Genomic DNA, 20,541 nt, shown 5'->3' on the forward strand with positions numbered 1-20,541 from the left:
TAGGGAAATTATGTGGGTGTTTTGTGATATTAGAGTAGAAAGTTTAACAGAAAAGGAACATGTGTATATATCCACATGCACACGAAGAGGATTAGACTTGGGAACAAAGCCAGGGTATTAGGACCTGGCTCTGGCTCCTCTGAGCCTGTGTGTCCCGCTGCCTGGCTTCGCAGTGGGTCCTAGTCATCGGGCCTCAGGAGAGGTGAGGCCCAGGGGGGAGGGTCCACAAAAACAGGGTGATCTTGTGGGTCAGAATTTCATAAGTATAGTTTGCCTGGTGTGTGAAAAAAATCATTACAAATAGTTGTATTTGAGTCAGAGAAATAGTGTGAGCAAAACAGTGAGACAAATTTCAGGTTTTTACGTATATTTTTATATACATGCATTCATTGTACAGATGTACTCCGTAGAAAAGAAAACGTAAAAATCAAATTTTTCTGAATGTCTAACATGAAAATAAAAATAAATATGTCCAGGGTGGCACAGTTGTTCACATTGTATCCAGATGTGCAGAGGAAACAAGTTTCTTTATTTCTTTAGGTCTGTCTTTGTCTTCCGGGCAGCCCTGCCCACTGGTAGGCGGGGACCACTACGGACGCCAAAGCGCTGCACAGTTCTGTTGGCTTAGTGGGAAGCGGTGACTTGAATAGGCCTCTTGGCCGCCCAGCCTCTCTAGTTGGGAGGTTCAGCTTGGGGCCTTGGTGTGGAAGTGGAGAGCAGAACGTGTTACCTTGGGACTGTAGTCAGTGGCAGTGTCTCTGTGTCCCCACCAGAATCAAGCCAGACCCTCTCAGGAGGAGACTGTCCTTCTCAGACGTGTCCCCTGGTTTCCAGCAGACTGAGATTACTAACCTCGAACTCGCAGTGTCACCATCACTCAAAGTCAGCAGATAAAACAAGAAATCAGTCCCCTAAGAACTTTAAGTATTAGAATTATCAAATTAGAAGATAAAATTACTAGGATATGTTTAAATAAATAAAATGAAAAATCATAAAAAAGAAATAAGCAACAATAGAATATAAAAAATAGGCAAAGAGAAGCAGAGAGAACTTCACATATGAAAAGTTATTGAAATAAAGAATTTTATGCATGACTTAAATATTAGGCTACTAAAAGAAAATTAGATGGATCTAAGGAAGTTACCCAGTGTATTGCAGAGAAGACGAAGAGAGGGAAATTATAAAAAAAAGAAATTAACAGACTGGCAGGTAAAGTGGGAAGGTCTAACGTTCTTTCCCAGGAGGAAATAGAAAGAAGAAACTAGAGCAAAGAAGAGGCGGTATGTGAAGAGGTACGTGTACTGCACAGATACAGGAACACGTGTACACCAAGCAGAAAACCACATCTAGATACATGGACCTGAAACTCCAGGATGCAAAAGACAAAGAAGCGTCTTTAATCTCACGAGAGGAAAAAAGGTGAATGACAGTTACACTGGCCACACTCTTATCCGGAGCAAAAAAATGGAACCCAGAAGGTAGTGTATTAGTACCTTCAAATGCTAAGAGAAAATAATTTTCAACCTGGCATTGTCTAATTATCAAAACTATCTTTCAAAATCAAGCCAATTTCTCTGCTTTAAAGGAACTTCTAAAGAATGAGTTTTAAGAAGAAAGGAAATTATGTCAGAAGAAAGATTCAAAAAGGTAGGTTGAGAAAGGAAATTGGTAAATATGGGAATATGCACAGCATTTCCAGTCCAAAATTATAAATAAATGTGTATTCTCTGGAAAAAAAAGAGATCAGGGAGCTATTCAAAGTAACCGAAGTGAACGAGCAGAGTTAAAACTGAGAGGAAGCTTATTTTATCACCTTTAATCTATTACAGCTAGAGACTCTGTTTGACAGTTTTGCTCATGAAAGATATATAATTACCCTTAAGATGACATTAAAATAATCTGGGACTTCCCTGGTGGCACAGTGGTTAAGAATCCGCCTGCCAATGCAGGGGACATGGGTTCGAATCCTGGTCCAGGAAGATCCCACGTGCCGCGGAGCACCTAAGCCCGTGCGCCACAACTACTGAGCCCACGCTCTAGAGCCTGCGAGCCACACTACTGAGCCCACGCGCCACAACTACCGAAGCCCGTGTGCCTAGAGCCCGTGTTCCGCAACAAGAGAAGCCACCGCAATGAGAAGCCCGTGCACTGCAACGAAGAGTAGCCCCCGCTCGCCGCAACTAGAGAAAGCCCGCGCACAGCAGCAAAGACCCAACGCAGCCAAAAATAAATAAATAAAATTATATTAAAAAAAATAATCTAACAATGCCTGATTCACGTTTCATCATATTTTTTCAAATGTTCTAATCCTTGATTCTTACAACAGGTGGAGTGGTGGCCCCCAAAAGATATGCCCACATCCTAATTCACAGAACTTGGGAATGTGACCTTATATAGAAAAAGGTCTTTGCAGATGTGATCACGTGAGGGATCTGGAGACAAAGATCATCCTGGAGTGCACGGGTGGATCCTAAATCAGTGACTGTCACCGAATGAAGTTCCTGTGCCCGACACACAGTGAGGCCAAACATACCGAAACGTCGGAGTCTGGAGCAGGGAAAGGTTTATTGCAGGGCCAAGCGAGGAGAGCAAGTGGCTTGGGCCCAGAGAACTCCGAGCTCCCCGAGGACTCCAGCATGCTTAAACGACAGGTGAGGGAGGGGCGTCCAGCACGTGTGATCAGCTTGGGCACGATTCTCTGACTGGTTGATGGTGATCCACCCTTAGGAGCCGCCTGGTCTGGGCTCTGTGCTCAGGATCAGCAAGTAGTTAATTTCTTCCACTTGGTGGTGGTTTTAGCATCTGAAAACCTCAGGAAATATGCCTGAGATACTATGATCTGGGTACTTCAGAGAGGAGCTGCAGCAGAGCATGTGCGGGGGGCGTGTGTCCCGGCAGGGCCGCATGGGGTCCCGCTCGGTTACATGACAGGTGTCCTTATAAGAAGCAGAAGAGGCGACAACACAGACCCTGGAAGAGGAGGTGGTGTGCAGACGCAGGGATGCAGCCACAGCCCAGGGGGACCAGGAGCCCCGACACAGAAGGCAGAGAAAGGCTTCCTCCCTGGATGGCCCAGAGGGAACGTGGCCCCGCGGAATCTCAGGCTTACGGCCCGCAGACTGAGAAATTACGGAAGCCACCTGGTTTTTGTAATTTGTTATGGCAGCCAGAGGAGTTTAATGCAGTCACCATTAAATTTACACTTTCTCTAATTCTCTGTTTACCCTAGTGTGACTCCGAAGCCAGGTTTTCTGGCCTGCCGTCCTCCCCTGGGGCTCTGGGAGGTGGCGTCCGGGTGTGTGGGACGCGGATGTGGCCAGTTGGACCTCGTGTTGACGGGGGCCCCTGGTGTCCTCAGGCCCGGGTGCAGCTCTCTGCCCTCAGGCCTGCTGGTCTCAGCTGCTTCCTCGCCTGGTGGCCAAGCAGGTGGCGTGGCCTCTGCCGGGCCCTTCCTGTGTCTGCCGCCCATCGGTCCAGGGCCTTCTCTCTCCTGGGCTCCTTGCTCTGCCCGTGTCTGGCTCAGTGGACTGTAGACCCACTGCGTCGTCTGACTCGTGGTCCCCTCCGGGTGGTCTGACGTCCACCTCGCCTGGGCTTAGCGGTGAGGGCGGAGGGCCTTCACCCCTGCTCATCTTGTTAGTGTCCCTGGTGCAGCCCCCCCAGACTGGTCAGGCCCAGGTGGCCTCCTCGGAGGGCTCCCCAGACTCCACAGGACGCATGGCACAGACCTCCTCGGCCATGTCCTCAATCTGCTCTGCTTGGTATCGCAGCCCAGAGGCTACATTCACCTGGAGACTCTCCTGCCTCTGCTGTCCTTCCCCACGAGCCCTGGAGTCGCCCCTCCCGTCCTTCCCGCCTGGACGCGGGCCTGGTCCTGCCCCTCAGAGCCTGAGGGCATCACCCATGGGAGGGACTTTGGGCTATGACCACACTGGTGTCTGCTACACTAAAGTTATCTAGAAAATTACTTTCCCATGAAGCCTTGCTTTCACACTTGCTGTCTTGTTCCAGAATCCTATTTTGAATGGTAGGGATGAGTATTACCTGGGTCCTTTTGACTGTCTGGTGTAGCTCTTCTCACCTTTCCCCAGCCTTGGGTTAACCGTGGAGAATGTCACATAAAGAGGGATGCATGAGAAAAAACTTTGCTATTTTAAAAGATTTATCACAGTAAAAATATCCAAGACAATAAGCATTTATGACTGATAGATGCAGTATTCTACAGCCTTTTAATTTAGTGTCTCACTTGATCCTTAGTATCGATTATTATCCCATTTTATAGATAAGACAACTGAGACGTTAGGACATTTAAGGTCACAGCACTGATACAAGTAGCAGAATTAAAAATAACTCACAGGGCATGTAACCCTACTTCCAGAATCTGCCTGAAAGCACTCACCCTTTGCCTCAGATTGGAAATGAAAGATGAAGCTGTTTCCAGGTCCTCAGATGGCATTCCCACCCTGCTACCAGCCCTGACCGCTCTGGGCCCACCATGACTTGGGCAGTCTTGGAGACTCAGCTTTGAATTTAAGTAAATAATAATAGTATTTTATCCAGCGTAGTTTGGTGTTTTTTAATGTGGCAGTTTTTCTTGTTTGCTGTATTGCCAAAACAGAAGTTCTGTATTTTTCATTCTGTCAACACTAGCAAAACTCATGATCTCAATCTTAGAGCCAATATTTGGGCTAAAACCAGTTTTAATTGGTCTCTTTTTTATATATATATTTATTTTATTTTATTTATTTTTGGCTGCGTTGGGTCTTCATTGCTGTGCGCGGGCTTCCTCTAGTTGTGGCGAGCGGGGGCTACTCTTCGTTGCGGTGCGCGGGCTTCTCATTGCGGTAGCTTCTCTTGCTGCAGAGCACGGGCTCTAGGTGCACAGGATTCAGTGGTTGTGGCTCGCAGGCTCTAGAGTGCAGGCTCAGTAGTTGTGGCACACGGGCTTAGTTGCTCCGTGGCATGTGGGATCTTCCCAGACCAGGGCTCGAACCCGTGTCCCCTGCATTGGCAGGCAGATTCTTAACCACTGTGCCACCAGGGAAGCCCAGGTCTCTTTCTTATTGGTATACATTTATAGGTATATTCTGTTTTCCTTGGTTAATGAGTTTACCTTGAAAAAGTAACCTACTATGAGGTTAGAAATGTTTATTAGTTCTTTGGGTGTGTAAGTAAGTCCACACGCCTGCCTCTGGCTGTTTATTTAGATCTGTTTTCAATCTCAGACGTTCAAAATCAGAGAATTAAGAGACTTAGTCATAAAAGAACTAAGAAATCTGAACTTTTCATTGAGGCTTAATTACAGGTACCATTCACATTGTAATGTAATAATTGTAGTAATAGGTAACATTTATTGGGAACTTGCTAATCACATTACCTAGATTTTCTCAGTTAAACATCAAACCTACATGGTAAGTACTGTTATTATCCTTGTTTTACAAACAAGGACGTGATGATATTAATTCCGTCTGTGTCTGTAGTGATTCGTGGTCTGCAGCACCCTGACCTCTGCTTGGGTGTCCCTGTGACTTGGCCTGGCAGGTGTTCCTGTCCTGTGGTGTGCAGAGACTGTTACATGGTTTGTGTAGCAGAGCCAGTGACCAGCAGCCGTCGGTCGGTTCACTAGGCTGACTTTCCATTTCTCGGTCTTCTTTGTAGCCACGGTCTTGTAGTGCAAGGCTCTTAGAGATCAAGTATCTATGTACATCATTTTGGGAGTTCCATAATTGGAGTGTGCTGTAACAGCAAAACCACTCAGGTGATCTAGTCTGCGGAGGGACGCCTCCTGCACTGCTGGTGGGTTGGTGACGGCAGCACAGGCGGGAAAGTGAGGGAGACAGCTCGGGTCAGGCTGCTGGCTGCACAGAGTGACTGCTGAGGCCTCAGCCCTCCTGTGTCATCATTGCTTATAGTTCTCTGCAAAAACAGCAGTCTTGTGTGATAAGGAGTGAAAATGAAGAGAACAGATTGAGGAAAAAAATCACTTTAAGCCTCTCCCAGGAATGAATGAAGCATATGGTGGCAGTAATAATGTTAAAAATGAATGTGAAAATGAAATTAAGGAAGGTTCCAGTTATAATAACATCAGAGGGAATAAAGTACTTAAGGAACAAATTTAACAAAAGCAGTGCAAAACGTATTCCCTAGAAACTACTGAGCATTTTTGCTGAAAGCAGTTTGAGAAGACGCAGGTCACTGGAAAGACCCCGTGTGCTGATGAGCTGGAAGACGAAGTGTTGCTGAGACGGGCAGTGCTCCCGCACTGAACTACAGACCCAGCATCATCCCTACAAAATCCCGGGTTGCTTTTTTGCAGAAATTAACAAGCTGATGCTAAAATTCGTATGGAAATTCAAGAGACTGAGGATAGCTAAAACAGTCTGAAGAAAGAACACAGTTGGAAGACTCACACTTCTTGATTTGAACCCTTACCAGAGACCTACAGTAATCAAGAAGGTGTGGTACTGTCCTAAACATAGGTGTTTCGGTCATTGCAATAGGACTGAAGGTCAGAAATAAACCCATGTGTCTATGGTTAATTGCTTTTCGACAAAAGGTATAAGGCAACTCAAATAGGAGAAAGAATAACCTTTTCAGCAAACACATAGTGCCAGGACAGCCCTATATCCACATGCAAGTGAATGAAGTTGGGCCCTTTCATCTTAACCACACACACAAATTAACTAAACTTGGGTCAAATACCTACAGGTAAGAACAAAATCGATACAATTCATTAAAAAATATAGGAGAAACTCTTCAAGACCTTCCTTGGGCTAGGCAAAGCCCTTTTGGATATGACACCAAAAGCTCATACAACCAAAAAAAAAAAATAGGCAACTTGAACTTCATAATAACTAAAAAAAACCTTTGTGTGTCAAAGGACACCATCAAGAAAATGAAAATATAACCTATACAATGAGAGAAAATGTTTGTAAATCATATATCTGGTAAAGGACTTGGATCCAGAACGTATGAAGAACTCTTACAATTCAGTATTAAGAAGACAAGTAACACACTTTAAAAATTGGACAAAGAATCCAAGTAGACATCTCTCCAAAGAAGATATACCAGTGACCCATAAGTACATGAGAACGTAGAGGGTTAAAGTCATTAGTCATCAGAGAAATGCAAATCAAAACCACAATGAGATACCACTTAGTACCCATAAGGGTGGCTGTCATCAAAAAGGTGGAAGTATAACGACTGTTGGGAAGGGTGTGGGCAAATGAGAGCCAGTCCACGGCTGGCGGGGCTCTAACCTGCTGCATCTGCCGTGAAGAGCAGTCTGGCAGTTCCTTAATAGGTTAATTGTAGAGCTGCCCTGTTGACCCAGTGATTGCATCTGTAGGTGTCTACCCAAGAGAAATTAAAACATAATCCCCACACAGAAACTTGTGCATCCGTGTTCACTGCAGCAGTATTCACAATAGCCAGAAATGGAAACAACCCAAATGTCCATTTACTGATGAATGGATCAATGAAATGTGCTATATCCGCATAATGGGATAGTATTCAACCATGGAGACGGAAGGAGGGATTGAGCCACGTAACACAGATGGACCTGGATAATGTTAGGCTAAGTGAAAGAGGCCAGCCACAGGAGACCACGATTGCACGGTTCCATGTATGTGAGGTGGTCAGAATAGGCAAATCTTCAGTGACGAGAAAACACATGACTGCTTGCCCAGGGCCAGGGGGCTGGGCAAGATGGGGCAGGATGATCGCTAAAGGGTACAGGTTTCTTTGGGGGTGATGAGAATGTTCTAAAATTGATGTTGGGCTGGCTGCACAGTCTGTGGATGTACTAAAAGCCATGGAATTGTACACTTTAAATGGATGAATTGTATGGTATGTGAATTATATCTCAATCAAGCTGCTATAAATAAAAACATTAAAATTAAGTTCCAAGAACTAGAAATTTCAAGTAACTGACTAGGTATCCAAGATCATTTTGGATCCAGAGAAGGAAGGCTCCATACCCCCTAGCGTGCCATTCCAGGTGCTGGGAGGTGAGAGCCTGGGCTTTGCAGCCACACAGACCGAATTGGACAACTGGGTTAGAAGGGCCAGTTTGCACAGCTTCTCTGAATCTCAGCTTCATCATCTACGAAATGCGGGTAATAATTCTTAGCTCGTGGGTTGCCCGTCCGAGGGGTGGGGTTGTGGTCACTGCGGCATCGTGTACGGGGCCCTGACTCTTTTCGTCCCTGCAGACCTGCCATCTCACTTCTGGCAGCAGGGATTGCCCTGTCCATCTCCCCCTCTCTGGGCTCCTTTAGCAGGCGGGCCTCCTCTTCACCCCCTGCTGCCTCTGCCCCGGGCTTGCTGCTTGGTGCTCACTTAGTGCTGGTTGGGGGAGTAAACAGCAGGCCGGAGTGGAGTGTTGGAACAGCGTCAGTGCTTCTACCGCGCCCCTAAGCATTACTGTTCTGGCAAATAGAATACTCTGAGCTGGTTGGCGTTGGGAGCCTCATCTGATGACTCGGCATCACACGTGTATCTAGGAAATTCTGGCATGGTGGTATAGTCCTGACATTAAAATACAAAGATAGGCATCAAGTCTAAATTTAATTATAAATTTAAATTAATAGAAAATAAAAAGTTGCTAGTTGGTAATAGATTGAGAAGGATTGTGCCTGGTAAATACTTCATTTTCAAAGGCTCTGTTTTGAAGGAGCGCTTGTGTTTTATAAGCTGCCCTGCAAATTTGAAACTGGACTTCCTCAAGTACTCTATCAGCTGCTAAGAGAAACTGAAAATTTGGATTTCCATGGAAGTCTTATCGTCATTTTTAACGATAGGGCATTGAATTGTGTCTACCGAGTTTGTGTAGTAAGTGAGTCTAGTACGTGGTTGAACTTGTACGGGGCTATCTTCTTGCCAAAACTGAGAAAACTTATTTAGAAAATTCACTTTATCTCTGTGCCAGTTTCTCTAGAAGCCCAAGCTTTCTCATAACATTCACCTCTCTGTTTCTTATGCAAAAGAACAAAGCTAAAGTTATTGCTATGTGATAAATTATGATGGTAATGTGTCTAAACTGTTTGAAGCCATTATTGACTAGCTCATGTGCTTGTTAATTATCTTGAGATTTTGACATTACCTGGTGCTTTGTGATAACCTTACCTAGATACAGGGGTAGAGATAAACTTATCTCAGAAGTGCCTTTTAATTTTGTCCTTCTTTGTGATCTTTTAAAAGTGGACAGAAGCTTTCATTAAAGACCAGAGAACTTCAAAACAATTTCACTCCTTTAGTTTATGACACCTTTCATCCAATCATATCAAAATATTTATACAGAATTCAGGAATCCTATCCTGCAGATGACACTTGGATGAAATTAGAAGGTGGCACTGTAGTAAGTACAGATGGTCTAGAAACTTACGACTTAGCACTGGATGGCTGTGCAGGTTTCTAAATAAGGGTGATCACCACTTATGCATTTCTTCTTCGTTTTCTTTACTTACACCCTGGGAGCTAAGTTGCTCTCCTCTCTCTCTCCCCGTGAACCCCAAAATAGTTTTATTAATAGGAATATATGATGTTTATGTTCTTGAAAAAATCAGGGTGGTCTGATTCTGGCATTTCCCTTCGTCCAACCCTGTTGAATTTTCTGTTTAAAAACTGGCATTCCGAGAGCTTTTCTCTGGCTGGGTGCCTGGATCGCATGTTACAGCAGCAAATGAGGAATGCCAAGACGTCCCCCAAAGACAAATGTTTGTTATGGCAGTGGAGCTGATGTGACACTCAGAGTGAGAGCTCCTTAACTTGTCTGAATGACAGTTAATGGTCTTTTTCATTTTCTTTTCTTTTGTTATTATTTTAAAGGGGGGGAAAGAATGAAAGAAATGCCCAGAGGCTGAGATTGTGTTTGGTTCACCAAACTGTTAAATGTCAAATGCACTCGACTGATAATGCATCTTTTGTCTCTTTTAGGAGCTAATTTCGTTACTCGAAAAATTAGCCGGTCAGTAGCTAAGATTTACCTGGGACAACTGGAATGCTTCAGCTTGGGGAATCTGGACGCCAAACGAGATTGGGGCCACGCCAAGGACTACGTGGAGGTAGGGACCCTCGCGTTTTGGTCTTTAAGTGCGTGTATCTGCTGGCATCCGGACGCCAGGCCTCGGGGAGAGCTCTCCTGGAGGTGGCGGCAGGTACGCTGGTGCTAATGCAGATGTGTTGAAGCTCACACTGTGCCCCCTCCCAGCTGGATGGTCAGCGGTGTGTGCAGGCCGTCCCGCACCCCCCTGGAAGGGGGAGACCTCTCACGACCCTTCTTTTAATCATTCAAAATGAAGGTGCCGGTCAGTGGTCTGGATGATGGGTAAAAATTAAATGGTGTTCCTTCCTTTCTAAAGCGTCTTCCTTGTGCCACTCCCTCATCCCTGCCCAAGACGCGCGTAACTAACTGTGAGAGCATCTTGTTATAACAGAACTAGTCCTCAGACCTGCAAGAAATACTGCCTGATTTCAATTTGTATAATCTAAGACCTTCAGATTTACATTATTCTACTAATCACTCCCAGAGTGCTGTTCTTACAGAGCGATTGGTTCAGACTCTGGTTATTACCCCGTGCGCTTGGTAGCCTGTGACTCACACCCGTGATTGTGTCCATTAAACAAAGAGCAAAGAGAGAGATGCTAGTAATAACGCTATTGCAGAACAACGGGTGTAGTTAAAGGGAAATTCAAACTTTCAGTCTTGGGATTTATGTGCTATTAAGTTTTGGTTTGGGTTACATGTGTTACATATATAAGTAGTATGATTTTTCTTTAAAAAAATTATTCTCTTACCTTGCCGGCATTAGTATGCTTTTAGATATCCGTGGTGATTCTGTGGCCAGACGTGAAGGAGCACGTTGGTGACATTGTGTTTGTCCCGGAGTCTGCTGGTCCTTGTTTAGGTGCTTACAGATTTCCTGTACTCGGGAGACTATTTCTGTCCTCAATGATGCCTCTCTGGGAAACCGGATCTGGTTTCCTAAGCAAACAAGCAGTTCACTTGCTAACCCAGAGGTCAGCTTCAGAGTGTTATTATTTTTGTGTGTAACAATTAAAAATGTTGCATACTTAAACACCTAATTCTGATTTATATTACAGACAAAAAAATTTCTGATTTAAAATTTTGAACAACGTAACATTTAGATCATTTAAATGTGTTCTTCTAAACTGTAAATACAATGAAGCATTTTGTGATAGTCGCCCTTGGATATATTTTAAGAACATTCGTTAAAAATATGTAAGACCATACTTTCAGAAGTAATAAGAAAGTGGGAGAAAGGAGGTGTTAACAAGAGAAGCTGAAACTTCCTTTTGTCTGACCTATATGGTCTTACCTTCTTAAAAATATGAGGCAAGTTTTGTAAAAATAAGTGCCTTATTTTCTCAAGAATAGCATTTTGGCATGTAACCTTTGAGCTTCTGCATTTACTTAGAGCCGCACAGAAGGCTCTGTGCGTATCCTTCGTCATCCAAAGTCTTGTTCTTCAGTTTCGGGAACCAAATAGATGAAATTTCATTCTATTTTATTTTATATTTTTGCACTGGGGTACAAAAGAAGTTTGTTATTGGAACTCAGAAATAGATTTTGATAGTGTGAGAAACAGTATATCAAAATGTTAGTAATACTTATTTTTGGTCATGTTTATTTTTTTCTGTATACTTTGGTATTTTCCATATATTGAAATGAGTATGTATAAACTTTTTCAATCAGGGAAAAAGATACATGACATTTTGAAAACAGGCCAGAAAAATTCAACAAAAAGGCATGAGACTGTTACATAAACACATAAGTAACAAGAACACTTTTCGTGAGCTCAGTGGGTCTGCGGGAAGGACCGTGCTGTCATCTCATCCCCAAATGCCGAGGGTGGCACTGCTCCTGGGTGTCGCGCAACCCTGGCACAAAGGGCCCACATTTGTATTTGTTTAACAGGAAAATATTTCAGAAACACTGTGTCTCAAAGACTTCAAAAAGGTCTTCTCAAATGATGTCATTTTGAAGATTCCTTGCCGAGATGTGTCAGTACAGCAGCCGCAGGAGCCAAGATCTCCGGGAGAGTAAGACGTGAGGGTTAAGAGGTTCTGGCTTTTCAGCAAGTGTCACATTTTCAGATTTCACAAACACACGTACAAAGTTAAGTCATTCTCGCTGGCGTTCAACACCTGATTTGTTCCATAATACAGATGGGTTTTGCGTATTAAGGATTCCCTTGGCTCCGACAGTAACACATGTTGATGCTCTAAAAAGCATTTGCTCACTTACGGGTTCTGAAAGAAGTCGACATTTCATGATTTCTAAAAATGTGTCATCATTAAATAAGAATCCATAGTTCGCTATCTCCATTTCAAGAAATATTATCATCCTTTGCATTTCTAAATATATTAAAATGAGGTTACTTTACAGACTTATGATTAAAAGTAGGTGTGGCCAAAATTAAAATCAACAAGGCTAAGAATGAAAAATGAGAAGCATTGTTTGTTTAAAACACATCTGCATCCTGGCGCTATAATCAGCTTTAGAGTAAAGAAGCCTTGGCCAGCACAGATCAAACAAGTCATAATAGCATCTCATTTACATACGCTTTAATTATATAATCCCTCTCATTTATACGTAAACGTGTTGTATTCATATATCTTTAGATTAAGTGACTAATACGTTCTTATTTATGGATGAATTTTAATGAAGAAGAGTAGAGAGCGTTTGCCAGACTGGGTGTAGGTGATCCCAGCTGGGTCAGTGAGCCTAAGTCTTAACAAGGTTTTTTATTTTTTTGCGGTACGCGGGCCTCTCACTGTTGTGGCCTCTCCCGCTGTGGAGCACAGGCTCCGGACGCGCAGGCTCAGCGGCCATGGCTCACGGGCGCAGCTGCTTCGCGGCATGTGGGATCTTCCCAGACCGGGGCACGAACCTGTGTCCCCTGCATCGGCAGGCGGACTCTTAACCACTGTGCCACCAGGGAAGCCCTTAACAAGGTTTTATACATCAATTTATCCATCTGTGAAAAGGACATAATAGCCATCCTGTTAAAAATCAGCATTAATGTGCTATACATCCCTGATGAGAATCTCTCTCTTCCTTCTAAACATTTTTCCAACAATTTATACAAACCCATTTCCTGTTGCTGATTCAGATTCACTAACTTCTGTTCTTAGTCTTGTTTCCTAGATCAAAATGATTTAAAAATTATTTGAGTGGGTAAGAGGTATTTCAACTTGAAATGAAGAATATAAAAACTATATTAAATTACATGGTGCTTTAGAATAAACAAGTCATGTGCAGTTACATCTTTTATATTATTTTATTAGAAACATTGTTAAAGATGCAGAATTGTTGCATTCATTTTACAGTGAACAGACATATACCCACCACCCAGGTGCTGTAATTAACATCTGCAGTTATTGTTGTGTTTTGAGAAAAAAATGACTATTTAAAAATTGCTGTAGTGCTAATGGCTCGGGGCTATAAATACACAATTTACACAAACACAGGTTTTCAAAAATATGCATTTCTTATGGGATAAGGTCAGTTGACAATCCAAACTTTTAAAATATCTTCATCTTCTTAAATATTTCTGTGCCCTGACCGCAACCTGTTCTCACGCCTGACTCCCATCATGAACTCGTCATGAACTCGGAGCATCAGCTCGTATTCATGAGAGCACGCGGCGCTGTGTGCCACGTCGGGTGAGCTCAGGCAGCCAGCATTGCAGCAGCATTGCACCAGCAGTGCAGCATTGTACCAGCAGTGCAGCAGCATTGTAGCAGCAGTGCACCAGCAGTGCAGCATTGCACCAGCAGTGCACCAGCATTGTAGCAGCATTGTAGCAGCATTGCACCAGCATTGCAGCAGCAGTGCACTGGCAGTGCACCGGCAGTGCACCGGCAGTGCCTGGAACATTGTTCCTTCAGCACCTCTGTGGACTATCTCCCACGGCCGTGGTTCTAGCTGCTACAAATGACCCTGCCCAAAGCCAAACCCTCCTGACAAGACAATGCTATATTGCATAAAGGTCAGCAGATTTCTTTACTCTAAGACCACCTTCTCAGAACTTAGCATATGTGAGCCTGCACTAGGCCTACTGGGAGTAGTAGAGGGTTTTCCAAACACATCTTACCTTGCCCCCCTTCTAGTGAAAAGTGGGCATTAACGTCTAGCAGTGCGGAGTTGGGAAATGGTGCCCTGAGCTTAAATAAAATGAACAGTAGCCGTTTGGCTAAAGAGGTCCCACTGTGGTTGCACCTTGATAGAATTAGCCAGAAAAGATTGAGAGATAAGTTATTGTTAAGGGCTAGGCCACAAGAGTCCTTAAGCTTTTCCACCTACGGGATGGTCCTTTGCTCTTGGGATACACAGGTAATCAAGAGACCCGAGTCTGAGCTCTTTCCAGGACTCTGCAAAAAGCCATTTAAACATATCATGAGGTTCTGCTGCCCACGGCTGACAGGACAGATGCTCCTGAAGAGAAGCCTGGCCTAGAGGCAATCCGGGGACGTCCACATTATCAGGGGAGAAGTTTTGAGGTTCATCTGAATTTTAATATATTCCTTTAATGGTTTTCTTTTTGGTCAGGGAGCCCAGATTAGTAATAAAAAGCTACTTTCAGAAATAAAAATAAGAATAATTGCCAAATGTTAGGCATGTATTACATGCCAGAAACTTCATATCCATCGTCTTCTATAATGTGCGCAAGCCCCCAGACAGGGTGAGTCCGTCCTCCTCTTACAGACGAGGGAGCTGAGGGGACGTGAGTGCTCAAAGCCAAGGTGACCACGGAGGTGAAGGCCGCCTGGTCCCCGGCCCGGGCCTGATGCCCGAGCCATACCCCTGACTTAGGCTGAAGTGAGGGCAACAGTGGGATCCGGGTGACTTTCCGTTTCCCGGAGAGACAGAAAATTACCTTCTGTCCTTTTCTCTTTCTGTCCCAGGGCAGGAGGAGTATCTGGCAGTTCAGAACCACTGAGCTGGCTGTTGGCTCTCCCTGAACCCCTCCCACTGGCTGGATGCATGCGGCCCAGATGCACAGGGTGTGTTTGGGGAAATGAGCTGGGAACCGCCCACCCTCCCTGTTCCTTGGCCACCAAATGAGTTGACCTTCAGGACAGCTTTGGTCTCAGCAGGTGACAGAGACCTGGGGGGAGCAGGGAGCCTCTGGCGGGGACGGAAGCCTGGTGACAGAGCTGGGGAGGTGACTGCTGTGTCTCAGGCCCCCTCTCCTCCTCGTGCAGGCTGCTGCTGGCATTTTGCACCTGGTATTAATTCACACAGATCTGGAAGGAAAGGATGCATTTAAACTTTCTGAGATTCTGTGTAAGGGGAAGCTTGCTTGTTGGGACGTCTCTTCTTCACACTCAGGAGAGGAGTTTGATTTCCTCTTGGGTTTGCATCTCTAAGAGTCAACGGTACCTGATCCCGTTCTCCAGTCAGACCCCACCCAGCAGACGTGCAGGAAGTCGTAGTTGCCATATTTCCATGGCCAGGTCTTCACGGGTTGGGGATGACACCACGGGAGCAGCCATGCCCCACACCCTATAAACTGCAGGCCCTGTTTACTTCGTTGTGTTAACAAATGAAGCTTCTAGGATGGATATGCCTCAAGTTTTCATCCACAGATAAGTTAGAAACATGGAGGTGGGTGCATGGTGAGATCAGATTTTCAGTGTGTTTTAAAAGGGTAGAATTGAGCATCTGACTTTAAATTAGAAAAGTGGTTCTTGGCAAAGGTGTGTGTGTGTGTCTGTGTGGAGAGAGGAAGAAGCGGGTGTAGGGTGGTGGGCTGCCCTCTCAGAAGACACAGCGCCTGGTGTGTAGACGCCACTCACCTTTTCAGGGGCAGCAGTTAGCTGCAATGAGCAGCATCCTGGCCCCCCCTCCAGGTCACCCCCCTCCCCGATGCTGTGTCAGCATACCCTGCAGGCCACCAGGCAACCACTCGTACCCAAGAAAGTCACGGGTCAGTTCCTGAACATAACCGTGTAAATGGTGGGACTCATTCACTCTTGTCTCAAGTGCCTGGCAAGGGTCCCTCGGCTGCCGTCCCCTCCTCACTGCCTGGCCCTGTTCTTTCTCTGCCCCTCCGCCCTCCCTCCTGTCCCTGCTGGCGCCCGCTTCCTGTCTGCTTCCTCCCACAATGAAAACTGGCTCTTTAATTGTAGTGACAAGACTCCTCATGTGATATGGATGTAATTGCCTCTCAGAAAGTATGACGTCACCTACGCTTAGTGATGATTTGCAGGAGAAGGCAATGCTCTGGGCTCTTGTTTGGAATAGATATTGTGCAGGAATGAAGTGTTTGACACCTTGACTAAATAGCTTCAAAATAGGATATTGACTTTGTTTCATGTCCTTGATGCCTTATTGTAAAGAATCTTCAAAAGCCACCATCTCTTGGGACCAGATTTCCAAAGGGTTTTCCCACGTAGCCTTTCGAGTCGTTCTAGAGGCCATGGTTGTGTTCTGCCTGCAACCTCAATATGCCCGAGTGGATGAACCTGGGGGCTGTTGAGTGAAGATCCCCTCTCATTTTAGCAAAGAAGATCATGGATGGGGCTTCCACGAAACCCAAATAATTCACAAGTGAAGTTGTACAGAAGCAGAATTATCTGAAGGCAAAACTGAGAAACCATCTGTGAAACAGTCTGCACTGTTGACTGAAGCCTCATTTGGAAATTATTAGTAAAGATCCTAAAGAAAGAGACGAAATTACTCTGCAGTCCCCCGCTATCTGTGAGCTATGTAAAATATTTGAGATCACTTTTGCTGTATCTTCTCATATTCTAAAGAAAATGGTCGAGCTTAAATCATTGTTCATTACTTCCTGCAGAATCTAAGATCTGAAATCTCGGAGAATAAAATCACTCCTCCACAAACATGGGAAAGGATGTGGTTGGTTATCTTGTGTCTGTCCCTCCCAGCTGCTTGAAGGCACGAGTGGATTTTGTTCCTCTTCTAATTGTGCCTCGCAACCTGCCTGGTACAGAACAGATGCCCCATAAATACTTGAAATGAGTGGAATCTCCCTATCTGATCAGCTCTTTATAAAATTTATCAAAACGAATTTATAGAAAATATGAGATGTGTTTTATTCCCCTTACTATTAACATATTGTTTCCTATACTTAGCATGAGACATTTTCCACTCTTGAGCAAATGTGAATATGCTCTTACCACCTTTAGGTTTTAGTTATGTTGGATTTACTTGATTCCAGCGAAACGTGTTCAAGCAGTTTTCTCTCTTGTTGCATGCTGCCGTGAAGGAACGCTGAGCAGTGCTTAGACGTTCTCATTCTGTGGTAAGTTTCCCGATGATCTCTAGGTTCTACTATTATTAGACTTTATTCCTATTTTTATTTATTTATTTATTTTTATTCCTGTTTTTCAAAGAAGGATATCTGAACAGATGGAAAACATAGAAAGAATGATACATTGGCTCTGACTGACAAGACGAAATTTAGAAATCGCAGAAGTACATTAGTTGACAAGGTCAGGCGCCCTTTGTGTGACTGATAGTGTTGACATCTGCTCCTCCAGAAGCCTCTTCATCCTTGAGCCTCTCGCTGTGTTTCCTCTCAGTTTTCAAGAGTGTCATCTGATGCAGGATTCTTGATAGAGCAAGATTTCCATCACAGATTCTGTTGTTTTGGAAACTTTCTCTCTCCATTCCTTCCCCTCCCCCGACCCCCAGACACACACACACACACACACACACACACACACTCACTCACACACACACTCATCAGTAGCAGCTCACTTTCTAATGATCCATCTTTGTTCTTAAATACATGTAAAAGTTGACTTAAAGATTTGTAGGCAGAGTTTTTTGACAGTAGCTGTGGAAGATCTCTGTGAAGGAAGGAGGATGGTCCTGCAGGATCTTTATGTTCTCCGAGTGCCACGTCCTTTCCTCCCCATGTTCAGAGCACGGATGCAGGTGTCTGGGTCTGCCCTCAGCTGCTGGCTCACCTGTGCGTGGAGTGCGGCAGCCCCGCTGCCGGGTGAGGGTTGCCTGGGCGGAGCCTGGGAGGCAGGTTGCATTCCTGGCAGGTCCACACAGTCCCCACACTCCCCCCGGGCGTGGCAGTGGCACCTCCGTCCTGCTCACCTGCGCAGGGGCAGAGATCAGAATCCCGGGCTTCATGGTTTCATATGCTTTTTCTTATAGTGCCTCCTTTGGGTCAAGAATTACTTGCTGATTTTCACTGGATCTTAAATTTCAAGTTTGCAAACAAAATACAAAGCGCTTTCACTGGACCTTTTTTTTTTTTAAAGCTCTGAAGGTTATCCTCTTGTGTTTGTGTAGTGCTTTATCACTTACGTCTTTGGATTTGATTCTCCTGACAGATGTCAGCCCACGGTTAGGAGAGCAGGAATTATTATTTGCATTTTTTACAGGAAAAAGGCTGGCTTTGAAGGGAGGTGCCCTGGACTGCAAGGCCTGGCCTTCCAACGGCAGGTTCCAGCCAGGCCCCTGACTGTGACCCGCACTGCGTTTCAGGGCTGCTTCTTGGTACATTTTAGTCCTTCTTGTGAGATGTGACGGCTATTGTTTTCACTGGCCTCCAGTGTTGACCCTCACCAGGAATTAGGGATAAACCAGCATTTGTGCCGCTGGCTTTAGGGCCTCCCCTGCCCTGTGAGATGGAGCCCAGTTCCGAGGAACTGGGTTAGGAAGAAGCTGCAATATCTGAGGACCCAGAGTTAAAAGGCTATAGCTCCACGTTCTGCGCAGAGACTTCCGCTGCAGTGACTATTAGTTTAATAGTTGTACAATCATGTAATTTGGAGAAGGTATCAACTCTGTACAGGAAATACAGGTTTAACAGAAATCATTTCATTTGATCCTTATCTTCAAAAAACCTGAAGTGAGAAGTTGGAAGAAAGGACCTAGGTGGCTTGAATTCCACCGCCTGCTGTCAGCGGTGGCTGAAAGCCTCATTGTCGTGAACTGTCTGCCTGAGGCTCTGGGAAACCAAAGCATCAGCGAACGGCTGAGCCAAGTGAGTCACCTGCTGAAATGAGCCCTAACGAGGTCCCGGTGTGGGACCTCGGGAGGCTCGTGGGCTCGAAGAGGCTGCGGAGGCTTAGGTGACATTCCTGTCGGGTCCTTCCTGGCTTGCAGGGCCCTGGCCCTCCCCTCCTTCCCTCCCTCCTCCTCTGGGCCCCGCCCTTCCCCTTCTCTCAGGTGGCGGGGATCCAAACCCCCGCCGAGAGCGTCTCTGATGGGTCACCAGCATCTGGAGCGGGAAGCCCTGGCTCTGCACCCCAAGGCCTCTTGCAGTAGCGGGAGCCTCCAGGGTCCTGGCTGGCGCTTGACCGCGCTGGGCACGCGTGAACCGCCTTCTCCCGCCAAGAGGTGGCTGCCGGCCTCCCCTCCTTCCTGCAGTAGCTAAAGCCTCCTGATCTGGTCGGGAAGGGCTGCCATTTAAGGAAACCATGATAATCACGTGAGCTCGCGTTCAGCAGGTGAAAGGACGGTGTCTGCAGCTCATTTCCCATCTCCGTAGTGGGTTGGAGGAGCGGCCAGCCTGTGTGGGAATAACTGGGAAACCAGAATCTCCTGGACGGCCCTTTATTTTTAACCTGCTCTATGTGTCAGTTGTTGTTTTAAAGAAAAGACCTTTCTCTGAATCTGAAATGCTGTTCATTCAAATATATGTTTAGCCTTTATTTCCAGGTTTAAGACCTTACTGAGTACTGAATGTATAAACTACTTGACGCTTTTTACAAGCTGACTTTCACAGCAGTCTCATGAGATAGACGCTATTATCCTTCTTCCTCCAAAATAAGCCTTGGAGAGAGAATAGCTCAGTTTGTCTCTGACCAGCACCCGAGGGCTGAGAGCCTGCCTTGTGCCGGCTTGGACGGGCTCCCATGTCGGCTCTGCTGCCGGCCGGCCGCCTCTGAAGCACAGAGACCATCGTCCTTCTCCTTACGGCCAGCAGCAGCGTCTCCATTGCGGAGCCAAGGCTGGTGACTGGAGTGCGGCACTCGAGGTCCTGTCCCACCTGAGGCTGCCGCGCCTGCGCCCGTCGGGTCGGGGGCTGAACCTCACCTGGCCCCTGCAGGGGCCTTCACCGGGCTGGCTGGGCCGCCTTCACACGCACGCACACGCACGCACCCTCCACATCTGGCCTCCACGCTCACCCTTGCTTGCAACGCACGGAGCCTTCAGAGCACCTGAAGCAGGGGCACCGAAACGGGATGGACTCAGACCAGAGCAGCCTCGTTGGTCCATCTAGTTTAGAAGCAACTGATGCAGCCCCTTCCTCTGGCAGGTGAAGCCCTTCATTCCTCAGAGACGTTCACTGACTTGAAACAGTTCAGTCTCAACACGGCTGCAGGCCCCCGTGGTCTTTCCGCTGTGGCTTCCAGCGGATCACGTAGCCAGCGAGAGTGCTGCGTGACGCCTTAGCCATTCACGCGGAGACGGTCCCCCGGGTGCTTCCGTGTCACTTAGGAGCCACACTCAGCCGCAAGTGACGGGGGCCTGCGGGGGCTCCTCTCTCCTCACGGCCTGGAGTCCACGCTGCGGCCCTTGCG

The 20,541-nt window shown here is 46.0% G+C and overlaps 1 protein-coding gene across 2 annotated transcripts in view; it reads left to right on the top strand.

The window, feature by feature from the left end:
• Positions 1 to 20,541, top strand: part of GMDS (GDP-mannose 4,6-dehydratase) — a 477,395-nt gene that overhangs the window by 217,432 nt on the left and 239,422 nt on the right. For both annotated transcript variants that reach the window (XM_004281075.4, XM_033408007.2), the window contains one exon: positions 9,937 to 10,064. In XM_004281075.4, coding sequence (XP_004281123.1) covers positions 9,937 to 10,064 — 128 coding nt within the window. The remainder of the gene's footprint in view (positions 1 to 9,936; positions 10,065 to 20,541) is intronic.

The sequence above is a fragment of the Orcinus orca genome, chromosome 10 (assembly GCF_937001465.1).
Source record: "Orcinus orca chromosome 10, mOrcOrc1.1, whole genome shotgun sequence".
NCBI classification, from domain to species: Eukaryota; Metazoa; Chordata; class Mammalia; order Artiodactyla; family Delphinidae; genus Orcinus; species Orcinus orca.